General features: G+C 46.1%; 1 protein-coding gene and 1 long non-coding RNA gene across 14 annotated transcripts in view; one reads left to right on the top strand and one right to left on the bottom strand.

Moving 5' to 3' along the window:
* Nucleotides 1–20398, bottom strand: part of TRIM9 (tripartite motif containing 9) — an 87292-nt gene extending 66894 nt beyond the window's left edge. For all 13 annotated transcript variants that reach the window (XM_073638493.1, XM_073638495.1, XM_073638500.1 and 10 more), the window contains exon 1: nt 19508–20398. In XM_073638493.1, coding sequence (XP_073494594.1) covers nt 19508–20338 — 831 coding nt within the window. In that variant the 5' untranslated portion in view covers nt 20339–20398. The remainder of the gene's footprint in view (nt 1–19507) is intronic.
* A 213-nt stretch (nt 20399–20611) lies between these two features.
* Nucleotides 20612–27055, top strand: part of LOC141152850 (uncharacterized) — a 95694-nt gene continuing 89250 nt past the window's right edge. Inside the window, exon 1 of the long non-coding RNA XR_012247168.1 lies at nt 20612–20695. This is a non-coding gene — a long non-coding RNA (uncharacterized lncRNA). The remainder of the gene's footprint in view (nt 20696–27055) is intronic.

Here is a 27055-nt window from a genome sequence, read left to right as displayed (position 1 = left end):
CAACTCACCGTTGACTACCATGCGGGGAAATACAGTATCTGCACCAGGCTGTTGGGCTACGCCGTTTACCTCTACCACCCTTTCCCGCGCCTGAGTCAGGGTGGGATCCTGTAGCTGAGCCGTCCCAAACGTGTCCCGGGACACCTCCAGCTCGGGGATCTATAGCGTCTCCTCGACCTCTCCTGCCAGCACCTCTAAGGGAAACCTATCGGGGTCACACTCTGTCCCTAGGTTGGACACCCCTATGGCAGGTTCATCGGGTACAGCGTCTGTAATACATTTTACCGTGGGAGAGTGGATTTTATTTTTCCACAGAGTCCAGAACAGGGGCAAGTCTCTTCCCAACACAGTCCCATAGGGAAGAATTTTTACCACCCCTACCACATGTTTTATATCTCCACATGGAGTGGACAAAACTACCTCCGCAGTTGGGTACTCTTGGAGGTCCCCATGGATACACACAACCCCAACTGGCCGTCCACTGGGGTTGTCTCCTGCCACCAGCGACCCATGTACCAGAGTCACGAGGCTCCCTGACTCCAGGAGGGCCTCCGTGGGGCACCCATTAACCAGTACCTGGCATAGTTGGAGTTCACTGTCCTGGGGGTCGGCGCTTGCTGTGCAGACGGTCTGGGCATACATTGAGACCCGGCGGCTATATCCGCAGTCCATGGGTTCCGTAGTCAGGGGACAATTAGCAACCACATGTCCCGGCCCCTGACACCGCCAGCACCTAAGGGTGGAGGTACTGTTAGGTCTTATGACAGTTTGGGAGGGAATCCGTCTCCTGCCACTCTCACTTCGAGGTTCCCAGCAGAGAGACGCGACCCCTTTCCCGACTCCTGGGTTGGCAGGGACCGGCGTGACAGCAGCGAGGGGGCAGAGTCCCGGATAAAGTCCTGAGTGGCCGAGTAGCGCGCAATCAGGCTGAACACCTGGTCGAGGGTGCCGGGGTCCCCTTGCCCCACCCAACGTTGGATAGCGGCCGGCAGAGTCCTCACCAGCCGGTCAACCACCACCCTCTCCACCATCTGGGCTGGACACAAAGTCTCAGGCTGGAGCCACCTCTTAACCAGCTGCAGGAGGTCATAAGCCTGAGACAGGGCGGGTCGGGTCTCCACATAGGCCCACGAAAACACACGCTGAGCCCTCACATATGTATTGACCCCCAGCCGGGCAAGGATCTCACCTTTGAGGCTCTGGAAGTCCTGGGCGTCCTCTCGACTTAGGCAGAAGTAGGCCTTTCGGGCATCGCCGACCAGAAACGGAGCCACCACTTCTGTCCACTGGCCGCCCGGTAGGTTTTCCCGCTCTGCTGTGCGCTCCTAAATGGTCAGGAAAGCTTCCAAGTCGTCCTCCAATCCCATCTTCCTCAAAGCTGAGCGAACCTTGTCCCAGGCCTCTCGACGTTCCAGGGCTGGCGCCGTCGGTGTCTCCCGCAAGGCAGCAATCTGTTGCAGCAACAATTCATTTGTTTGTTGCAACTGGGTGAGTACCAGCTGCTTTAACAGTTCCATTTTGCCCACGGGGTGGAACTGAAAGGTGGCAGGCCGGATTGTGGTCATGCAGCTGCCGGTGGGGTATGCCTCAGTCACAATGCCCGCATTCTCCACCAAGCTGTAGACCGGCGGTGTTCACACCGTGCAGAAACTGAGGCAGTGACCCAAGCAAGTCCAACATAAACAGCTTTTATTCAGCAACTCATGGGTAAACAGAAAGTCCTCCGGTCCGCAGCCGGGTTAACAGGAGTCCATAAACAATGGTTGCCGGGGGCAACTGCCGCGCCGGGCCGCTCAGAGCCTGACAGGTGCAGAGTCTTCCCAGGCGGGGGTTCAGCCACACTCAATCCTGCTGAGCTTTCCTGCTGTGCTCCTAGCAGGTTCCAACATAGAACAACACTAAGCCTTAATGCAGGGATTTAAAGAACCTGTGGCAAGAGCCACTGGAAAACCCGGGTTGGAGGGAGGAGGCCGCCCCACTGCCTCCTGTGACCTCCTCCAAGAAATGAAGGCCCTGCCGGGTTTTACTTAATCTGCCTTAGCCAGATAGCCTGACCAGGTCAATGCTCACCTTCATTCCTGCATTGCAGCCGCAGGTGAGTTTGTGACTGTAATGCACTCCAATGGATTTAATAGGTCTCTGTACACATTCTGGGGGATATATATCCCTCGTATACGATCCCGGTCACTGCCTCACAAAGAATATAACTACTATAATACTGCCCCCTACGTACAAGAATATAACTACTATAATACTGCCCCCTACGTACAAGAATATAACTACTATAATACTGCTCCTATGTACAAGAATATAACTACTATAATACTGCTCCTATGTACAAGAATATAACTACTATAATACTGTCCCTATGTACAATAATATAACTACTATAATACTGCCCCTATGTACAAGAATATAACTAAAATACTGCCCCGTATGTGCAAGAATATAACTACTATAATACTGCTGCTATGTACAAGAATATAACTACTATAATACTGTCCCGTATGTACAAGAATATAACTACTATAATACTGCCCCCTATGTACAAGAATATAACTACTATAATACTGTCCCGTATGTACAAGAATATAACTACTATAATACTACTCCTATGTACAAGAATGTAACTACTATAATACTGCCGCTATGTACAAGAATATAACTACTATAATACTTCTCCTATGTACAAGAATATAACTACTATAATACTTCTCCTATGTACAAGAATATAACTACTATAATACTGCCCCTATGTACAAGAATATAACTACTATAATACTGCTCCCTATGTAAAAGAATATAACTACAATAATACTGCCCCTATGTACAAGAATATAACTACTATAATACTGCTCCTGTGTACAAGAATATAACTACTATAATACTGCTCCTATGTACAAGAATATAACTACTATAATACTGCTCCTATGTACAAGAATATAACTACTATAATACTGCCCCCTATGTACAATATAACTACTATAATACTGCCCCCTATGTACAAGAATATAACTACTTTAATACTGCCCCTATGTACAAGAATATAACTCCTATAATATTGCTCCTATGTACAAGAATATAACTACTATAATACTGCTCCTATGTACAAGAATATAACTACTATAATACTGCTCCTATGTGCAAGAATATAACTACTATAATACAGCCCCTTTGTGCAAAAATATAACTACTATAATACTGCTGCTATGTACAAGAATATAACTACTATAATACTGTCCCTTTCTACAAGAATATAACTACTATAATACTGCCCCGCATGTACAAGAATATAACTACTATAATACTGCCCCGTATGTACAAGAATATAACTACTATAATACTACTCCTATGTACAAGAATGTAACTACTATAATACTGCCCCTATGTACAAGAATATAACTACTATAATACTTCTCCTATGTACAAGAATATAACTACTATAATACTTCTCCTATGTACAAGAATATAACTACTATAATACTGCCCCTATGTACAAGAATATAACTACTATAATACTGCTCCCTATGTAAAAGAATATAACTACAATAATACTGCCCCTATGTACAAGAATATAACTACTATAATACTGCTCCTGTGTACAAGAATATAACTACTATAATACTGCTCCTATGTACAAGAATATAACTACTATAATACTGCTCCTATGTACAAGAATATAACTAGTATAATACTGCTCCTATGTACAAGAATATAACTACTATAATACTGCCCCCTATGTACAAGAATATAACTACTATAATACTGCCCCCTATGTACAAGAATATAACTACTATAATACTGCCCCTATGTACAAGAATATAACTCCTATAATATTGCTCCTATGTACAAGAATATAACTACTATAATACTGCTCCTATGTACAAGAATATAACTACTATAATACTGCTCCTATGTGCAAGAATATAACTACTATAATACTGCCCCCTATGTACAAGAATATAATTACTATAATACTGCTCCTATGTACAAGAATATAACTACTATAATACTGCCCCCTATGTACAAGAATATAACTACTATAATACTGCCCCTATGTACAAGAATATAACTACTATAATACTGCTCCTATGTACAAGAATATAACTACTATAATACTGCTCCTATGTACAAGAATATAACTACTATAATACTGCTCCTATGTACAAGAATATAACTACTATAATACTGCCCCTGTACTAGAATATAACTACTATAATACTGCTCCTATGTACAAGAATATAACTACTATAATACTGCTCCTATGTACAAGAATATAACTACTATAATACTGCTCCTTATGTGCAAGAATATAACTACTATAATACTGCCCCTATGTACAAGAATATAACTACTATAATACTGCTCCTATGTACAAGAATATAACTACTATAATACTGCCCCTGTACTAGAATATAACTACTATAATACTGCTCCTATGTACAAGAATATAACTACTATAATACTGCTCCTATGTACAAGAATATAACTACTATAATACTGCTCCTTATGTGCAAGAATATAACTACTATAATACTGCCCCTATGTACAAGAATATAACTACTATAATACTGCTCCCTATGTACAAGAATATAACTACTATAATACTGCTCCTATGTACAAGAATATAACTACTATAATACTGCCCCTACGTACAAGAATATAACTACTATAATACTGCCCCCTATGTACAAGAATATAACTATTATAATACTGTCCCCTATGTATAAGAATATAACTACTATAATACTGCTCCTATGTACAAGAATATAACTACTATAATACTGCCCCCTATGTACAAGAATATAACTACTATAATACTGCCCCTATGTACAAGAATATAACTCCTATAATATTGCTCCTATGTACAAGAATATAACTACTATAATACTGCTCCTATGTACAAGAATATAACTACTATAATACTGCTCCTATGTGCAAGAATATAACTACTATAATACTGCCCCCTATGTACAAGAATATAATTACTATAATACTGCTCCTATGTACAAGAATATAACTACTATAATACTGCCCCCTATGTACAAGAATATAACTACTATAATACTGCCCCTATGTACAAGAATATAACTACTATAATACTGCTCCTATGTACAAGAATATAACTACTATAATACTGCTCCTATGTACAAGAATATAACTACTATAATACTGCTCCTATGTACAAGAATATAACTACTATAATACTGCCCCTGTACTAGAATATAACTACTATAATACTGCTCCTATGTACAAGAATATAACTACTATAATACTGCTCCTATGTACAAGAATATAACTACTATAATACTGCTCCTTATGTGCAAGAATATAACTACTATAATACTGCCCCTATGTACAAGAATATAACTACTATAATACTGCTCCTATGTACAAGAATATAACTACTATAATACTGCCCCTGTACTAGAATATAACTACTATAATACTGCTCCTATGTACAAGAATATAACTACTATAATACTGCTCCTATGTACAAGAATATAACTACTATAATACTGCTCCTTATGTGCAAGAATATAACTACTATAATACTGCCCCTATGTACAAGAATATAACTACTATAATACTGCTCCCTATGTACAAGAATATAACTACTATAATACTGCTCCTATGTACAAGAATATAACTACTATAATACTGCCCCTACGTACAAGAATATAACTACTATAATACTGCCCCCTATGTACAAGAATATAACTATTATAATACTGTCCCCTATGTATAAGAATATAACTACTATAATACTGCTCCTATGTACAAGAATATAACTACTATAATACTGCTCCTATGTACAAGAATATAACTACTATAATACTGCCCCTATGTACAAGAATATAACTACTATAATACTGCCCCCTATGTACAAGAATATAGCTACTATAATACTGCCCCCTATGTACAAGAATATAACTACTATAATACTGCCCCCTATGTACAAGAATATAACTACTATAATACTGCCCCCTATGTACAAGAATATAACTACTATAATACTGCCCCTATGTACAAGAATATAACTACTATAATACTGCCCCTATGTACAAGAATATAACTACTATAATACTGCCCCCTATGTACAAGAATATAACTACTATAATACTGCCCCCTATGTACAAGAATATAACTACTATAATACTGCCCCCTATGTACAAGAATATAACTACTATAATACTGCCCCTATGTACAAGAATATAACTACTATAATACTGCCCCTATGTACAAGAATATAACTACTATAATACTGCTCCCTATGTACAAGAATATAACTACTATAATACTGCCCCCTATGTACAAGAATATAACTACTATAATACTGCCCCCTATGTACAAGAATATAACTACTATAATACTGCCCCTATGTACTAGAATATAACTACTATAATACTGCCCCTATGTACAAGAATATAACTACTATAATACTGCCTCTATGTACAAGAATATAACTACTATAATACTGCTCCCTATGTACAAGAATATAACTACTATAATACTGCCCCCTATGTACAAGAATATAACTACTATAATACTGCCCCTATGTACAAGAATATAACTACTATAATACTGCTCCCTATGTACAAGAATATAACTACTATAATACTGCCCCCTATGTACAAGAATATAACTACTATAATACTGCCCCCTATGTACAAGAATATAACTACTATAATACTGCCCCTATGTACTAGAATATAACTACTATAATACTGCCCCTATGTACAAGAATATAACTACTATAATACTGCCTCTATGTACAAGAATATATCTACTATAATACTGCTTCTATGTACAAGAATATAACTACTATAATACTGCCCCTATGTACAAGAATATAACTACTATAATACTGCTCCCTATGTACAAGAATATAACTACTATAATACTGCCCCCTATGTACAAGAATATAACTACTATAATACTGCCCCCTATGTACAAGAATATAACTACTATAATACTGCCCCTATGTACTAGAATATAACTACTATAATACTGCCCCTATGTACAAGAATATAACTACTATAATACTGCCTCTATGTACAAGAATATATCTACTATAATACTGCTTCTATGTACAAGAATATAACTACTATAATACTGCCCCTATGTACAAGAATATAACTACTATAATACTGCTCCCTATGTACAAGAATATAACTACTATAATACTGCCCCCTATGTACAAGAATATAACTACTATAATACTGCCCCCTATGTACAAGAATATAACTACTATAATACTGCCCCCTATGTACAAGAATATAACTACTATAATACTGCCCCTATGTACTAGAATATAACTACTATAATACTGCCCCTATGTACTAGAATATAACTACTATAATACTGCCCCCTATGTACAAGAATATAACTACTATAATACTGCCCCTATGTACAAGAATATAACTACTATAATACTGCCCCTATGTACAAGAATATAACTACTATAATACTGCCCCTATGTACAAGAATATAACTACTATAATACTGCCCCCTATGTACAAGAATATAACTACTATAATACTGCCCCCTATGTACAAGAATATAACTACTATAATACTGCCCCCTATGTACAAGAATATAACTACTATAATACTGCCCCTATGTACAAGAATATAACTACTATAATACTGCCCCTATGTACAAGAATATAACTACTATAATACTGCTCCCTATGTACAAGAATATAACTACTATAATACTGCCCCCTATGTACAAGAATATAACTACTATAATACTGCCCCCTATGTACAAGAATATAACTACTATAATACTGCCCCTATGTACTAGAATATAACTACTATAATACTGCCCCTATGTACAAGAATATAACTACTATAATACTGCCTCTATGTACAAGAATATAACTACTATAATACTGCTCCCTATGTACAAGAATATAACTACTATAATACTGCCCCCTATGTACAAGAATATAACTACTATAATACTGCCCCTATGTACAAGAATATAACTACTATAATACTGCTCCCTATGTACAAGAATATAACTACTATAATACTGCCCCCTATGTACAAGAATATAACTACTATAATACTGCCCCCTATGTACAAGAATATAACTACTATAATACTGCCCCTATGTACTAGAATATAACTACTATAATACTGCCCCTATGTACAAGAATATAACTACTATAATACTGCCTCTATGTACAAGAATATAACTACTATAATATGCCCACAGTGTACAGATTCTAGGAGGTCTCCTCAGCTTTCTTCCAGTATCGGCACTTCTCTTGTCTGTCTGGTGTCTGGCACTGCAATGGAGAATCACTTGAATGATGCATGGCTGCAATTCCATGCAGAGCCTATAGGCTGTTTCGTCTTAGAAAAAAAAAAGAATGTGATTTTTTTCTCTTTTAACCTCGTGCACAAGTACAGAAAACAGCACAGATGTGAACACCTATAGACACCGTGATAACTAGCCATACACAAGCCCTGTGCGTGCCAGCGGTCTGACAGCGATGCCAATCAGGCTTCAGATATATCCGCGCCCCTCTGCATTAGAGCCTCCCCCTGATCAGCGCGGAGGGATCAGCACAGCACAATGCACAGCTCTCTGACCCCGGAGATTGCAATTGCTTCATTTGTAAAGATGATCGTGCGTTCAGCCGTCCGTCTGCATCTAAATCATTTCTGCCCCGATTCCCTCACAAAGCGCCTGACGAGCCGCCATGGCCCCGCTCAGCACATTCTGCTGCAATAATAGCTCTGCTCCTAAATGGCTCGGGCCGCGGGCCGGCACAGTGACCTGATTCACAGCGCAGAGCAATTAGTGACAATGTAAAGGCACTGACTGCATGAGTCTCTGGGGGAAATACATACAGGGCATATGGGTCCCTGCAATGTGGGCGGGGCTTAGGAGATTTAAAGGGTGTCTCCATCTCTAAAAAATAGTTAGGAATGGTCTTTACAAAATAATAAGTCACTTATCCTGTACAGTTAGATCAGTAATATAGGATAAGTCTAGTACATAGAAGAATAGTGAGCGCAGCTCTGGAGTATAATACAGGATGTAACTCAGGATCAGTAATGTAATGTATGTACAAAGTGACTGCACCAGCAGAATAGTGAGTGCAGCTCTGGAGTATAATACAGGATGTAACTCAGGATCAGTAATGTAATGTATGTACACAGTGAGTGCACCAGCAGAATAGTGAGTGCAGCTCTGGGGTATAATACAGGATGTAACTCAGGATCAGTAATGTATGTACACAGTGACTGCACCAGCAGAATAGTGAGTGCAGCTCTGGGGTATAATACAGGATGTAACTCAGGATCAGTAATGTATGTACACAGTGACTGCACCAGCAGAATAGTGAGTGCAGCTCTGGAGTATAATACGGGATGTAACTCAGGATCAGTAATGTAATGTATGTATACAGTGACTGCACCAGCAGAATAGTGAGTGCAGCTCTGGAGTATAATACAGGATGTAACTCAGGATCAGTAATGTAATGTATGTACATAGTGACTGCACCAGCAGAATAGTGAGTGCAGCTCTGGAGTATAATACAGGATGTAACTCAGAGTCAGTAATGTAATGTATGTACACAGTGACTGCACCAGCAGAATAGTGAGTGCAGCTCTGGAGTATAATACAGGATGTAAATCAGGATCAGTACAGGATCAGTAATGTAATGTATGTACACAGTGGCTGCACCAGCAGAATAGTGAGTGCAGCTCTGGAGTATAATACAGGAGGTAACTCAGGATCAGTAATATAATGTATGTACACAGTGACTCCACCTGCAGAATAGTGAGTGCAGCTCTGGAGTATAATACAGGATGTAACTCAGAGTCAGTAATGTAATGTATGTACACAGTGACTGCACCAGCAGAATAGTGAGTGCAGCTCTGGAGTATAATACAGGATGTAACTCAGGATCAGTAATGTAATGTATGTACACAGTGACTGCACCAGCAGAATAGTGAGTGCAGCTCTGGAGTATAATACAGGATGTAACTCAGGATCAGTACAGGATCAGTAATGTAATGTATGTACACAGTGGCTGCACCAGCAGAATAGTGAGTGCAGCTCTGGAGTATAATACAGGATGTAACTCAGGATCAGTACAGGATCAGTAATGTAATGTATGTACACAGTGACTGCACCAGCAGAATAGTGAGTGCCGCTCTGGAGTATAATACAGGATGTAACTCAGGATCAGTTCAGGATCAGTAATGTAATGTATGTACACAGTGACTGAACCAGAAGAATAGAGAGTGCAGCTCTGGAGTATAATACAGGATGTAACTCAAGATCAGTACAGGATCAGTAATGTAATGTATGTACACAGTGACTGCACCAGCAGAATAGTAAGTGCAGCTCTGGAGTATAATACAGGATGTAACTCAGGATCAGTAATGTAATGTATGTACACAGTGACTGCACCAGCAGAATAGTGAGTGCAGCTCTGGAGTATAATACAGGATGTAACTCAGGATCAGTACAGGATCAGTAATGTAATGTATGTACACAGTGACTGCACCAGCAGAATAGTGAGTGCAGCTCTGGAGTATAATACAGGATGTAACTCAGGATCAGTACAGGATCAGTAATGTAATGTATGTACACAGTGACTGCACCAGCAGAATAGTGAGTGCAGCTCTAGAGAACAAAAGAAATAATGCTACATATTTACTTCAATACATTAACCAAAAAGTCTGCCACAACAGTAAAATAACCCTGAATCTTATATTACTAATCTATTTTCCAGTCATTGGAGCTTTGTGGCTGGAGGGTAAATGTCCATTGCTGCCGTCATCAGCGATTACGATCACTGGGTGCAGACGTTGGATCTGTTTTGCTTTGGGCATTGGGACAAGTGACTTGTTATTAGTGACATCCATGTGACACACGGAGAGAAGTGGAGCGGCTTTACTAATGGCTCCTGATACCAATGGACGCACATGATATACATGGTGGTGCCACTCAGCTGCGCGTAATAGAGGGGGTCTCGGAGTGGGGGCCCCTGCTCTATGATGCCCAGTATAATGCAGTACCAGGGGGTCTCGGAGTGGGGGCCCTTCTCTATGATGCCCAGTATAATGCAGTATCAGGGGGTCTCGGAGTGGGGGCCCTTCTCTATGATGCTCAGTATAATGCAGTATCAGGGGGTCTCAGAGTGGGGGCCCTTCTCTATGATGCTCAGTATAATGCAGTATCAGGGGGTCTCGGAGTGGGGGCCCTTCTCTATGATGCTCAGTATAATGCAGTATCAGGGGGTCTCAGAGTGGGGGCCCCTGCTCTATGATGCCCAGTATAATGCAGTATCAGGGGGTCTCGGAGTGGGACCCCTGCTCTATGATGCCCAGTATATAATGCAGTATCAGGGGGTCTCGGAGTGGGGGCCCCTGCTCTATGATGCCCAGTATAATGCAGTACCAGGGGGTCTCGGAGTGGGGGCCCTTCTCTATAATGCTCAGTATAATGCAGTATCAGGGGGTCTCGGAGTGGGGGCCCTTCTCTATGATGCTCAGTATAATGCAGTATCAGGGGGTCTCAGAGTGGGGGCCCCTGCTCTATGATGCCCAGTATAATGCAGTATCAGGGGGTCTCGGAGTGGGACCCCTGCTCTATGATGCCCAGTATATAATGCAGTATCAGGGGGTCTCGGAGTGGGGGCCCCTGCTCTATGATGCCCAGTATAATGCAGTACCAGGGGGTCTCGGAGTGGGGGCCCTTCTCTATGATGCTCAGTATAATGCAGTATCAGGGGGTCTCGGAGTGGGGGCCCCTGCTCTATGATGCCCAGTATAATGCAGTATCAGGGGGTCTCGGAGTGGGGGGCCCTTCTCTATGATGCCCAGTATAATGCAGTATCAGGAGGTCTCAGAGTGGGGGCCCTTCTCTATGATGTTCAGTATAATGCAGTATCAGGGGGTCTCGGAGTGGGGGCCCTTCTCTATAATGCCCAGTATAATGCAGCATCAGGAGGTCTCGGAGTGGGGGCCCTTCTCTATGATGCCCAGTATAATGCAGTATCAGGGGGTCTCGGAGTGGGGGCCCTTCTCTACAATGCTCAGTATAATGCAGTATCAGGGAGTCTCGGAGTGGGGGCCCTGCTCTATGATGCCCAGTATAATGCAGTATCAGGAGGTCTCGGAGTGGGGCCCCTTCTCTATGATGCCCAGTATAATGCAGTATCAGGGGGTCTCGGAGTGGGGGCCCTTCTCTACAATGCTCAGTATAATGCAGTATCAGGGAGTCTCGGAGTGGGGGCCCTGCTCTATGATGCCCAGTATAATGCAGTACCAGGGGGTCTCGGAGTGGGGCCCCTTCTCTATGATGCTCAGTATAATGCAGTATCAGGAGGTCTCGGAGTGGGGCCCCTTCTCTATGATGCCCAGTATAATGCAGTATCAGGGGGTCTCGGAGTGGGGGCCCTTCTCTATGATGCCCAGTATAATGCAGTATCAGGAGGTCTCGGAGTGGGGCCCCTTCTCTATGATGCTCAGTATAATGCAGTATCAGGGGGTTTCGGAGTGGGGTCCCCTGCTCTATGATGCCCAGTATAATGCAGTATCAGGGGGTCTCGGAGTGGGGGCTCTTCTCTATGATGCCCAGTATAATGCAGTATGAGGAGGTCTTGGAGTGGGGCCCCTTCTCTATGATGCTCAGTGTAATGCAGTATCAGGGGGTCTCGTAGTGGGGGCCCCTGCTCTATGATGCCCAGTATAATGCAGTACCAGGGGGTCTCGGACTGGGGGCCCTTCTCTATGATGCTCAGTATAATGCAGTATCAGGGGGTCTCAGAGTGGGGGCCCTTCTCTATGATGCTCAGTATAATGCAGTATCAGGGGGTCTCGGACTGGGGGCCCTTCTCTATGATGCCCAGTATAATGCAGTATCAGGAGGTCTCAGAGTGGGTGCCGTTCTCTATGATGCTCAGTATAATGCAGTATCAGGGGGTCTCGGAGTGGAGGCCCCAGCTCTATGATGCCCAGTATAATGCAGTATCAGGGGGTCTCGGAGTGGGGGCCCCTGCTCTATGATACCCAGTATAATGCAGTATCAGGGGGTCTCAGAGTGGGGGCCCTTCTCTATGATGCTCAGTATAATGCAGTATCAGGGGGTCTCGGAGTGGGGGCCCCTGCTCTATGATGCCCAGTATAATGCAGTATCAGGGGGTCTCGGAGTGGGGCCCCTTCTCTATGATGCTCAGTACAATGCAGTATCAGGGGGTCTCGGAGTGGGGGCCCCTGCTCTATGATGCCCAGTATAATGCAGTATCAGGCGGTCTCGGAGTGGGGGCCCTTCTCTATGATGCCCAGTATAATGCAGTATCAGGGGGTCTCGGAGTGGGGGCCCTTCTCTATGATGCTCAGTATAATGCAGTATCAGGAGGTCTCGGAGTGGGGGCCCCTGCTCTATGATGCCCAGTATATAATGCAGTATCAGGAGGTCTCGGAGTGGGGGCCCTTCTCTATGATGCTCAGTATAATGCAGTATCAGGGGGTCTCAGAGTGGGGGCCCTTCTCTATGATGCTCAGTATAATGCAGTATCAGGGGGTCTCGGACTGGGGGCCCTTCTCTATGATGCCCAGTATAATGCAGTATCAGGGGGTCTCGGAGTGGCGGCCCCTGCTCTATGATGCCCAGTATAATGCAGTATCAGGGGGTCTCAGAGTGGGGGCCCTTCTCTATGATGCTCAGTATAATGCAGTATCAAGGGGTCTCGGACTGGGGGCCCTTCTCTATGATGCCCAGTATAATGCAGTATCAGGGAGTCTCGGAGTGGGGGCCCTTCTCTATGATGCTCAGTATAATGCAGTATCAGGGGGTCTCGGACTGGGGGCCCTTCTCCATGATGCTCAGTATAATGCAGTATCAGGGGGTCTCGGAGTGGGGGCCCTTCTCTATGATGCTCAGTATAATGCAGTATCAGGAGGTCTTGGAGTGGGGGCCCCTCTCTATGATGCCCAGTATAATGCAGTATCAGGGGGTCTCGGACAGGGGGCCCTTCTCTATGATGCTCAGTATAATGCAGTATCAGGGGGTCTCGGAGAGGGGGCCCCTCTCTATGATGCTCAGTATAATGCAGTATCAGGGGGTCTCGGACTGGGGGCCCTTCTCTATGATGCTCAGTATAATGCAGTATCAGGGGGTTTCAGAGTGGAGGGCCCTTCTCTATGATGCCCAGTATAATGCAGTATCAGGGGGTCTCGCAGTGGGGGGCCCTTCTCTATGATGCCCAGTATAATGCAGTATCAGTGGGTCTCGCAGTGGGGGGCCCTTCTCTATGATGCCCAGTATAAGGCAGTATCAGTGGGTCTCGGAGTGGGGGGCCCTTCTCTATGATGCCCAGTATAATGCAGTATCAGTGGGTCTCGGAGTGGGGGGCCCTTCTCTATGATGCCCAGTATAAGGCAGTATCAGGGGGTCTCGGAGTGGGGGCGGTCTCCTTCTGAACATATAATATATACCTGTTACTATAATGTTTTTTGCTATTCAACCCTCCAAACCGTATATGAGCAGTATCTAAAAAAACATGTATAGCCAAACATACTGTCTGTTGTAGCAGAGCTGAATGTGTTATTTTGCTCTCCAAAGTTTGTACTATTCCTGCAACTTTAAAAAATGCAAAATCAGCCATGATATAACAAACTGAACTGTGCTACATCTGCATGCAACCACCCTGAGGATTCATTGGTATAGATTTTGCAGTCAATTGAGAAGACCACTAGCCACACGTCTACCTTTCAGACTGAAGTGCACTATGCAAGAAAGTTCAGATGTAGCAGAGTGAAGCTGGTTTCATTACACCTGAAGATAAAGTGACATATACAACCAGAAAAGGGGGAAAACTAATCAGCTCTGCTGCATCTGTAAAGGAAAAAGCGGCAAGCGATCAATTCAGTGGATGCAATAACTGACGATGAGACCAATCCATAGCAGTGCGGGGGGCAACGTATTTCAATTATCGCCTAGGAATATATTTCCCTGCTGCTGTGAAGGGTGGGCTGCGGGGGGGTATTTTACATGCGGCTACACTACGTCTTTTGAGCATCCACCACAAGCACAGACCGCGGATCAGATGCTTCATGTGAACACAACACGTACAATTATCTCTCTGACTCTAATGTGACTGATGATACAAAGCTCCCGGTGTGAGGGGCCGACGACGGCGCGCTGGGGGGGCCGGGGATGAGTCCGCCATAGGGACGATGACAAGCCAAGAGGAATACAGTGAATTATTCCCGTCACTCATGTAAATCCCCGAACACTACAGACGGCCAGATGTCACATCAAATCTAGCGGAGCGAGAACACGGCCAGGAGAGCGCAGGAGTGAGGTTATCAGGGGAACTGTCCCCGCATACCCCTATATACATGTATACCAGGGAGGGGAGGATGGATAGAGAGATGACAGATAATAGATGGATAGATCTGAGAAAGAAAGAAATAGATTCAGAGATAGATATGAGAAAATCTGATAAATATCATGCATCATTTTAGATGCTTCTATGAAATAGATAAGTAATTCTTATTCTAAAATAAAACAATTACCCATCAAATATCTCAGTATCCATATCATATGTAAGATATATTGATATTACCTAGATAAATGGACAGATATGAAAGATATTTTATTAGTTAAATTGATTAAACTGATAAATGTAAGATATTCAGATTTGATAATAGATAGATGGATAGATAGAAGGATAGATAATAGATAGATGGATGGATAGATAGATAATAGATAGATAGATAATAGATAGATATGAGATAGATAATAGATAGATAATAGATAGAAGGATAGATAATAGATAGATGGATGGATAGATGGATAGACAGATAATAGATAGAAAGATAATAGATAGATGATAGATAATAGATGATAGATAATAGATAGATAGATAATAGATAGATAATAGATGATAGATAGATGATAGATAGATGATAGACAGATGGATAGATAATAGATAGAAAGATAATAGATAGATGATAGATAATAGATAGATAGATAGATAATAGATGATAGATAATAGATAGATAGATAATAGATGATAGATAGATGATAGATAGATGATAGATAGATGATAGATAGATGATATATAGATAATAGATAGATGATAGACAGATGGATAGATAATAGATAGATGGATAATAGATAGATGGATAATAGATAAATGGATAATAGATAGCCCCATCCATCATCCCCACAGTCCCTATTCTCTATTGTACACTTGCTTTGGCAAAACTAATGTTTATTTGGTCCTGACAATTAAGCTTTTTTGAATTTGAATTGATAATAGATAGATGAATAGATATAGATAGATATAATAAATGACAGATAATAGATAGATATATGGCTAGACAGATAATAGATAGATACAGCAGATAGATAATATTTAGATAGATGAATAGATAAAATAAATGATAGATAAATAGATAGATATTGGATAGATAATAGATATATAGGCTCCTTGTTAGGATGCAGAACGGGGGGAGGACACACAATTTGACCTCTGCTCCGTGGCCCCCTCTCCAGGACACAGACACTTACCCCTGGGTCCTTCTCTGTGCAGTATGAATTATTCATGGCGCCCCCCTCTGTATCCCCCCATGAATCGCAGCGTGCACGGCTGGAGATCGCGGTCAGTGACTGGATGTGGTCAGACGTGGCTCCTGTTCTCCTCCTTTCTATTCTCTGGATGAGGCAATCGCTCACAGTGCACTTCCCTAAGTGAATCTGTAGACCGGCTTGTGGTCATACACATTAAGGTCTGGTACTTGGCTGATTATAATAGGCAGCCCACCCCCTCCTGTGCAGCTCTTTACCCCCCACCCTACAGTACTGACACATTCCTCCAGGCCCCCTCCCCCGCCTTCCCATAGATGAGTAGAGGAGCTCTATCTGCACAGCACAAGGGCCGGCAAAGCCAATGGCAGGTGCACCCACCACCGCACACATCACTGGTGACTCTTACATGGCACAGGTGCCCAGCCCCCGCTACTGACGCCCCCTAGAGCTCCAGCACCAATATGACCCATAGAGTAGAAAATGCTGTGTCACCGGTGGGCACCCAATGCCGCCTCTCTCCAGGGCTGGCACACACGGACACACTGCCACTCCTGCCATCCACCCCACACTAATGCTCCATAGTTGTGTGTTACATACAAGTCAATCCTGCAGCTAGAGGGGGCCCCAAAGCAAAAATCAAACTGTGGCCCCCAGCTGTAGTTGGCTCATACCGGCAGCCAACAACAGAGGGCTGCAGGGTGGCATCACCTCTACATGCTGTGATTGCAGGTTAATGATGGAATACAGATAAGCTGAGCCGGAACCCCTGTTCTGGGGCCCCATAACTGCGACCTTTCCACTGCTCAAGGGCTTAACACATGTGGTGTGCCAGCTTCACCTACTGCAGCCCGGGCAGAGGCTGCGCACTGGTTGTATGGGGGCAGATCCAGCTCCATTGTATCTGCATTGTATCATGTGGCTGAAATGTAGCAACAATGTAGCCAAGTATAACAGGAGTCTGATTGCCACACAGGGGCTCAGGTAGCCCACCGAAGTCCCAGGCATGGAGGGCATAAACCATACCTCATCGGCTGCTGTCATCCCAGTTATCTGGACTTAGTGATTTGCTGCCATCACCCTTAGATCTTATGGCCCACTGTACCCTGTGAAGGCTTAGTGCCCCAAGACCACAGCATTGCCAGTAGGACTTCATGAGCTCTTAGCTACCCCAACCGTCCGGCTGTCACCACTACACCCGCAACTGCTGCCACGACCCCCTGCCCCTAATGCCTTGTGTACCCTAAAAAGATCATAGGATGGTCAGCAGTGCCCCCTCAGCACTTAGCACCAGTCCTTAGGACCATTACACCCCTAGATGCTGTCAGCACCCCAGTCCTAATGGCCCTGTGTACGCAAAGGAGACCACAGCAGAACAGCAGTATCCTTAGGTACCATCATGGTAGACCATGGCATGGCTGCTACCAGTACTCTAAACTGCAGCCACCAACCTCAGTCTTTATGGTCTAGAAAAAAATAATACGGCCAGCAGTGCCCCATACTTTTTTGGCAGCAATACACCCCCAGATGTCATAATAAAGTCAGCAATCCCTCACAAGCTCTTGGGTACCTCATGAAGGACCATGTCATTGTCAGCACTGCCCCATGAGCTCTTAGATACCCCATGTCATTGCCAGCAGTGGCCCATGAGCTCTTGGGTATCACATGAAGGGCCATGTCTGCCAACAGTGTCCCATGAGCTCTTGGGTACCACATGAAGGACCATGTCTGCCAGCAGTGTCCCATGACCTCTCGGGTACCTCAGGAAGGACCATGTCATTGCCAGCACTGCCCCATGAGCTCTTGGGTACTACATGAAGGACCATGTTTGCCAGCAGTGTCCCATGAGCTCTTGGAAACCCCATGAAGGACTATGTCTGCCAGAAATGTCCCATGACCTCTCGGGTACCTCAGGAAGGACCATATCATTGCCAGCACTGCCCCATGAGCTCTTGGGTACTACATGAAGGACCATGTTTGCCAGCAGTGTCCCATGAGCTCTTGGAAACCCCATGAAGGACTATGTCTGCCAGAAATGTCCCATGACCTCTCGGGTACCTCAGGAAGGACCATATCATTGCCAGCACTGCCCCATGAGCTCTTGGGTACTACATGAAGGACCATGTTTGCCAGCAGTGTCCCATGAGCTCTTGGAAACCCCATGAAGGACTATGTCTGCCAGAAATGTCCCATGACCTCTCGGGTACCTCAGGAAGGACCATGTCATTGCCAGCACTGCCCCATGAGCTCTTGGGTACTACATGAAGGACCATGTTTGCCAGCAGTGTCCCATGAGCTCTTGGAAACCCCATGAAGGACTATGTCTGCCAGAAATGTCCCATGACCTCTCGGGTACCTCAGGAAGGACCATATCATTGCCAGCACTGCCCCATGAGCTCTTGGGGACCACATGAAGGACCATGTCTGCCAGAAGTGTCCCATGAGCTCTTAGATACCCCATGAAGGACCATGTGATTGTCAGCAGTGCCTCATAAGCTCTTGGGTACCACATGAAGGACCATGTCTGCCAGCAAGGACCCATGAGCTCTTGGGTACCACATGAAATGCCATGTCATTGCCAGCACTGCCCTATGAGCTCTTGGGTATCGCATGAAGGACCATGTCATTGCCAGCACTGCCCTATGAGCTCTTGGGTATCGCATGAAGGACCATGTCATTGCCAGCACTGCCCCATGAGCTCTTGGGTACCACATGAAGGACCATGTCATTGCTAGCACTGCCCCATGAGCTCTTCGGTACTCTATGAAGGACCATGTCATTGCCAGCACTGCCCCATGAGCTTTTGGGTACCACATGAAGGACCATGTCATTGCTAGCACTGCCCCATGAGCTCTTGGGTACCACATGAAGGACCATGTCATTGCCAGCACTGCCCCATGAGCTCTTGGGGCCCCCAGTCCTCGCACAGCCCCCTCACCTTGTGCAGCTTCCACATGGCCCCCAGCGCCTTCACCTCGTGGCTGCTGTGCTTGCCCTCCTCCAGGCACTGGTAGCACACCGGCATCTTGCACTGCACGCAGTACATGCTGTGGTTCTCCAGCTCGTGGTCGGTGCAGGTGGAGATCTTGCGGGGGCTCAGCCGGCGGCTCACCCTGCCCTGTGCCGGCGGCAGCAGGCGGTGCTTGGCCAGCGGTCCCCGGGGCGGGTGGCAGCGCAGGCGGCAGGGCTCGCAGTAGAAGACGTCGCACTGCTCGCACATCACCGTGGCTTCCTTGGGGCTCTTCTCGCACAGCTGGCACCGCAGCGCCGCCGCCTTGCTCTGCTGGTAGCGCTCGATCACCCCCTCCAGCACCCGGTTCTTGGTGAAGCCGCGCAGACCCCGCTCGTCCAGCAGCAGGGAGCGGTGGCACTGCGGGCAGGTCAGGCACTGGTTGCGGGCGGGAGGCAGCAGCGCCCCGGAGGAGTGGTGGTGCGGCAGGTGCGGAGCCGGCATGCTCGGCGGGAACACCCGCACGCCGTTGGGGGATTTCTGGCAGGGGGTGGTGGGGGCGCTGGCGAAGCCTCCGTACGAGCCGTAGCCGCTGTCCGCCTCGCTGTACAGGCTCATCTTATCCAGGTCCAGGTAGTCGTAGTCGGACAACCCAGACGCCCGGCGGCTCTGCGGGGATTCCGAGTCCGGCGTCTGCACCAGGATGTTGCGGGCACAGGCCAGGCACAAGCTGTGGGAGCATGGCAGGATGATGGGCTCCCGGTAGAAGGAGCCGCACACGGGACACTTCAATTCTTCCTCCATCTCTTCCATATGCATCCAACCCGTCCAGTGCTGCAGCTGCAGCGACACTGCGGGCAGAAGCACCAGGACAGGGGAGGACACTCCCAAGCTGACGCGCTATTGGTGGACTGCCGTCCGAGCTGTGCTATCATTGGTTATGTGAGGGAGTAGGGCGGTGCTAAGGATGCTGAGCCGCATCAGCCGCACCTGCTGGAAGAGTGATTGGTTTAACTTGTGTCAATCAAATGAAGGGGCGGAGCGCAAAGATGCTCAGCAGCATCAGCACCAGCCCCTCCCCCCAGCTCCTCCGACAGCTTCCATCCTCCAACCGGGGGCAGCGCTCCTGCAGGAAAGTCACCCACACACCCCGACCGGCAGCCTGCAGGGAGGAAGGTATGGCATCACTCTGCACCGGCAGAATAGTGAGTGCAGCTCCGGAATATAATACAGGATGTAACTCAGGATCAGTAATGTAATGTATGTACACAGTGACTGCACCAGCAGAATAGCGAGTGCAGCTCTGGAGTATAATACAGGATGTAACTCAGGATCAGTAATGTAATGTATGTACACAGTGACTGCACCAGCAGAATAGCGAGTGCAGCTCTGGAGTATAATACAGGATGTAACTCAGGATCAGTAATGTAGTGTATGTACACAGTGACTGCACCAGCAGAATAGTGAGTGCAGCTCTGGAGTATAATACAGGATGTAACTCAGGATCAGTACAGGATCAGTAATGTAATGTATGTACACAGTGACTGCACCAGCAGAATAGTGAGTGCAGCTCCGGAATATAATACAGGATGTAACTCAGGATCAGTAATGTAATGTATGTACACAGTGACTGCACCAGCAGAATAGCGAGTGCAGCTCTGGAGTATAATACAGGATGTAACTCAGGATCAGTAATGTAGTGTATGTACACAGTGACTGCACCAGCAGAATAGTGAGTGCAGCTCTGGAGTATAATACAGGATGTAACTCAGGATCAGTACAGGATCAGTAATGTAATGTATGTACACAGTGACTGGACCAGCAGAATAGTGAGTGCAGCTCTGGGGTATAATACAGGATGTAACTCAGGATCAGTAATGTAATGTATGTACACAGTGACTGCACCAGCAGAATAGTGAGTGCAGCTCTGGAGTATAATACAGGATGTAACTCAGGATCAGTAATGTAATGTATGTACACAGTGACTGCACCAGCAGAATAGTGAGTGCAGCTCTGGAGTATAATACAGGAGGTAACTCAGGATCAGTAATGTAATGTATGTACACAGTAACTCCACCAGCAGAATAGTGAATGCAGCTCTGGAGTATAATACAGGATGTAACTCAGGATCAGTACAGGATCAGTAATGTAATGTATGTACACAGTGACTGCACCAGCAGAATAGTGAGTGCAGCTCTGGAGTATAATATAGGATGTAACTCAGGATCAGTACAGGATCAGTAATGTAATGTATGTACACAGTGACTGCACCAGCAGAATAGTGAGTGCAGCTCTGGAGTATAATACAGGATGTAACTCAGGATCAGTAATGTAATGTATGTACACAGTGACTGCACCAGCAGAATAGTGAGTGCAGCTCTGGAGTATAATACAGGAGGTAACTCAGGATCAGTAATGTAATGTATGTACACAGTAACTCCACCAGCAGAATAGTGAATGCAGCTCTGGAGTATAATACAGGATGTAACTCAGGATCAGTAATGTAATGTATGTACACAGTGAATGCACCAGCAGAATAGTGAGTGCAGCTCTGGAGTATAATACAGGATGTAACTCAGGATCAGTACAGGATCAGTAATGTAATGTATGTACACAGTGACTGCACCAGCAGAATAGTGAGTGCAGCTCTGGGGTATAATACAGGATGTAACTCAGGATAAGTAATGTAATGTATGTATACAGTGACTGCACCAGCAGAATAGTGAGTGCCGCTCTGGGGTATAATACAGGATGTAACTCAGGATCAGTAATGTAATGTATGTACACAGTAACTCCACCAGCAGAATAGTGAATGCAGCTCTGGAGTATAATACAGGATGTAACTCAGGATCAGTAATGTAATGTATGTACATAGTGACTGCTCCAGCAGAATAGTGAGTGCAGCTCTGGAGTATAATACAGGATGTAACTCAGGATCAGTAATGTAATGTATGTACACAGTGACTCCACCAGCAGAATAGTGAGTGCAGCTCTGGAGTATATTACAGGATGTAACTCAGGATCAATTCAGGATCAGTAATGTATGTATGACTAGCCCCCTGGGCCGTGGGGCACTCGAGACCGGTCTTCAGGGCAATGCTGGGAGTAGTAGTGGCGACCCGGTCCCGTGGCTCAGGGTGGTCAGACCAGTGGTAGTCAATGATGTGTTTTTAGGTAATGTCCGACTACGCCACTCGTGGATTGCGGTCAGGGAGGACCGCCGCTGCAAGGCAGACCGCTGAGGCTGGTGTTGGGGATGCAGCAGGGAATAGTACAACTTCCCACGGGAGGAGTGTAGCCTCAGGGCAGTGTGATAGGATGCTGGGGGTGATGGTGCAGGCGCAGCAGTAACCACACAGAGTCCAATAATGCAGTCCAGGGTCTTTTACTGCAGATCTTATCACAGACCCACCAGGAGTACAGGGTAGGAATGGACCTGGGTGTCTGAGGGCATTCGGGTGAGCTCCACTGGCCAGGGTGGGTGGGTAGGCCTACCGTTCTCTCTCTGCCTTTGCTGACTATCTCCCCCTTTAGTGGTATGATAGCCCACGTCCCTGAGCTTGCTGTGTACTACGCCTGTATGGCTTGCGACTCAGGCCTTAGGTACCTGTAGCTTCTCCGTGCTGTACCGGTCCCTCTGTGTGGCGGAGCCTCCAGGCTTCTTAGGCCAAGGGACCTAAAATCCCTCGCGGGTAGATGATCTGCTGCAGGACTTGCAACCCTGACAGCCTCGGACCCCAGTGTCCGGTATGTAGTTTCTCTCTGCCAGGACCGGCTCTCGTCGCCTCTGTCCCTGGCTTTCTGTTCCTCCTTTGCCTCCTGGACTCCTCAGCTGCGGCTGACCTGTCCCTCTGCTTCTGGGAACCCTTCTCGATACTTCAGAAGTGGCTCCTGGTCTCTCTAACCCTGCCCTCAGTACCAGTTTTTATAGGGGCAGCCTGCTCCCCCTACTGGCCTGGGACAGGAGGCGCTGCATGCAAGTGGTCCATGACCAGAGAACCTCCCTCCTGCTCTCAGACACAGCCTTACAAGTTTGTGGCATCCAGGCCTGGGGTGACACATTCCCCCCTAGGAAAGCTTAGTACTCCGGGACTAAACGGGAAGCACGATACAAGGTAGAAATTACAACATAAACATAACAGAGAAGAAAACAACACCACATATTGAGTTCTTTAGGTCACAGTATGGCCTGTGACCGGGTGTCCATTTCACCAACACAACGGGAGCCTTAACCAGGTGGGGGTCTGTCCTTGCCCCGAGTCCTTGACAGTCTTTATTCTTTCCTTTGGTTAGGCTCCGAACATATTTACAAGGAAGTCCCGGTTACTCAAAGTTCATAACCTTTTAGTCCATTTGTCACTATGAAAAACTGGAAAACAGTATTAATAACCAGAGTACAAACATAACACATTAAATATATACATTTTACATTTATATCTTCCAGCGAGCTGGCATTTGACCCCTAGTGCTCCGGGTTGACCTCCGTAGCCCACTGTCTGATGGTGGTCTAACCTGGCTTTCCCCACTATCATTGAGGGTACTGCACTAGCTGGGTGTACAGGCAGGGCAGGCAGCTGTCTGCGGGTCCTTTGGCTTACCACAGGCATGGCAGGCTCACTGTCAGCAGAGGGTTGACTCTCCTGGGCTGCTGGTGTGGGTTCTTCCGCCTCTGGGGCCGCTTGCTCTTCTTGTTCTTCCTGTCCTCCTGTAGGCTCCTGCTAGGTAGGCTGAAGGAAGTGTAGGACGGGCACCACTATTGCGCCATTTATCTGAGTCCAGGTCCGGGGGAACTCTCCGAGAACTGTGCTGATCATCTCTTCCTTGTCCTCTGTGGGTTCAAGGTCATCTTGATCTTCACTTGGACTCTGCAGTTGCTTGGGGCACCGTTTTAGATGGTCTCTGGAGACGGTGCTAGTGGTTTCTCCTCCATCCTTGGTAATCACACATACCTTCGGGTTGTCGTGGTCGGACTGCAGTACTGTGTACGGGTCGCTCTCCCACTGGTCATCCAGCTTGTGAAGCCTTCTCTTCCGCTTCAGGACCTGCTCACTAGGTTCCAGGGGACCAGCAGGGGCATGTTGGTTGAAGAGCCTCTCTTGCTTTTCTCTCGCTTGAGCCAGACTCCTCTCCACACTCTCCTGTACCTTCTTGTACTGTAGCCGCCGTCTGGGGAGGTGTCCGCAAGTGTCAGGACTCCCATCTCCAGGTCTATCGGCAGTTTACCTGGTCTTGCTCGCATCAGGTAAGCCGGGGTGCAATTTGTAGCATTCACCGGGATATGGTTGTACAAGTCAATCAGATCTGGCAGCTTTTCCGGCTACAGGCTGCGTTCTTCCAGGGGTAACGTCTTGAGGAGATCGATGACGATATTGTTCATTTTCTCACACAGCCCGTTGGTTTGCGGGTGGTAAGGCGTTGTCCGAATCTTCCTACAGCCGTAGAGGTTGCAGAACTCCTGGAATACTTCAGCCTCAAACGCTGGACCTTGATCTGTCAAGACCTGTTCCGGATACCCATGTGGGCGGCAGAAGTGTTGCTGGTAGGCTCTGGCCGCTGTCTGGGCTGTCAGGTCTTTAACAGGAACCACCACCAGGAACCGGGAGTAATGGTCCACAATTGTCAGGGCATAGACGTAGCCCGACCGGCTTGGAGCCAATTTCACATGGTCCAGAGTTACCAGCTCAAGAGGCTGCCTGGTGACGATGGGCCTCAAGGGTGTCTGCTGGCTGGTACGGTCCTTCCTTCTGAGGTGACATGGGCCGCAGTCCCTGCTCCACTTCTCGATGGCCCTTCTCATGCCGACCCAGTAGAACCGCTCTCTCAGTAGGAACTCCAGTTTCTTCCACCCGAAGTGTCCCGCTCGGTCATGGTAGGCCTCCAGGACCATTGCTGCATCTCGCCTTGGGACCACTCTCTGCCAGGTTAGCTCGTGCGTCCGGTGATTGACAAGCCTTCTGCACAGCTTACCCTCGTAGAGGAATAGCCTGCTTTTCTCCTTCCATATCTGCTTGGCTTCCTCTGGAGCGTCCGGGCCAGGGCTAGCGTCTTCCTGGGTTAACATGTCTTTCACCAGGCGTATTGCAGGGTCGCTATCTTGCGTTTCAGCCCAGCTGTGGTGGGGTAAGGGATTGAACATGACGGTGGTTAAGTCTTTGTCTCTTACCCGGTGAGAAAGCTGAGTGGCCCCATACTGGTGGAAAGCAGGGAGCTCTATTTCCTCCAGCTCTTCTGAGTCGTCTTCTCCTTCAGGTAGGTGGGGCATTCTTGATAGGGCGTCTGCATTGGCGTTGGTTCTGCCTGCTTGGTATTTGATTGTGAAGTCATAATTGGATAGCCGGGCCATCCACCGCTGTTCTAGGGCACCTAGTCTTGCATTGTCCAGGTGAGTCAACGCGATGTTGTCCGTGTACACGGTGAACTTTGCGGAGGCCAGGTAATGCTTAAACCGTTCTGTGACGGCCCATACCACTGCCAAGAATTCTAGCTTGAAGGAGCTGTAATTCTCCGGGTTTCTTTCAGTGGGCCTCAGCTTCCGGCTGTCGTACGCGATCACCCTTTCTCTGCCCTGTTGGTTCTGTGACAGTACGGTTCCCAGCCCCACATTACTGGCATATGTGTGGAGGATAAAAGGCTGGCTATAATCGGGGTAGGCTAGTACCTCGTCCCCTGTGAGGGCCATCTTCAACTGGCGGAAGGACTCCTCTTCCGGCTTGTCCCACTTGAAGGGTGGCTTGTGACTTCTGGATTTAGATTGCCCTATCAGGAGGTCCTGCATAGGAGCTGCCATCTTAGTGAACCCGGGGATGAACCTTCGGTAGTAGCCTACCAACCAGAGGAATTGCCTCACTTCCTTGATGTTAGAGGGGCTTGGCCAGCTCTTGATGGCTGTAACTTTGTCGGGGTCGGGGGCTACTCCCTCTGCACTCACCACGTGTCCTAGGTATTGGACCTTCGGTTTTTTTAACAATACTTTTTATTGAAATTTTCACTTTATACAACTGTATTCCAAGTATCGGACTCTGGATATATTAAGGTACATCTCTCGCAAAGGTAACATCGTTGATTAATAGTATTATTCCGGATTTTTGAATATCATGTTCAGTGAGAAAAAAACAAAAAACAAACAGAAAACATTTTAACAGAATAATCCCCAACTGCCCTCCCTCATCCCAGACATACAGGAATACCTATGTACAGCGACCTTGTTAGTTCTGTCTTTATTTATTTCAGTGTCTTATAGCTCCTCTCACCTATGCGACACGTTCTATAGCTTCCTTCCCTTCCACATTTGGATCAGCAATTTTTAACCTCCCCAATGTTCCACTCATGTCTTCTACTATATACCAGCTAGTACACAGAAATGGCTTCACAGCTCCTTGAATTTCCTCATTTGTGTAATACTTCAATAGAAAACCCCTCCACTTTGTCATGAGTGCTTTTACATTTTTTTCCCTATCCCGCTCGGCTTCCAGCTTTTCCGAGCGAAACAGGGCTTTCAATTGGGCTATGATTTCGTTCGGACTTGGAATAGAGTCA

Source organism: Phyllobates terribilis, unplaced genomic scaffold, assembly GCF_046119375.1.
Source record: "Phyllobates terribilis strain yellow unplaced genomic scaffold, ASM4611937v1 Scaffold_7__3_contigs__length_470593459, whole genome shotgun sequence".
Lineage (NCBI taxonomy): Eukaryota > Metazoa > Chordata > Amphibia > Anura > Dendrobatidae > Phyllobates > Phyllobates terribilis.
This window is presented reverse-complemented; position numbering and strand designations above follow the sequence as displayed.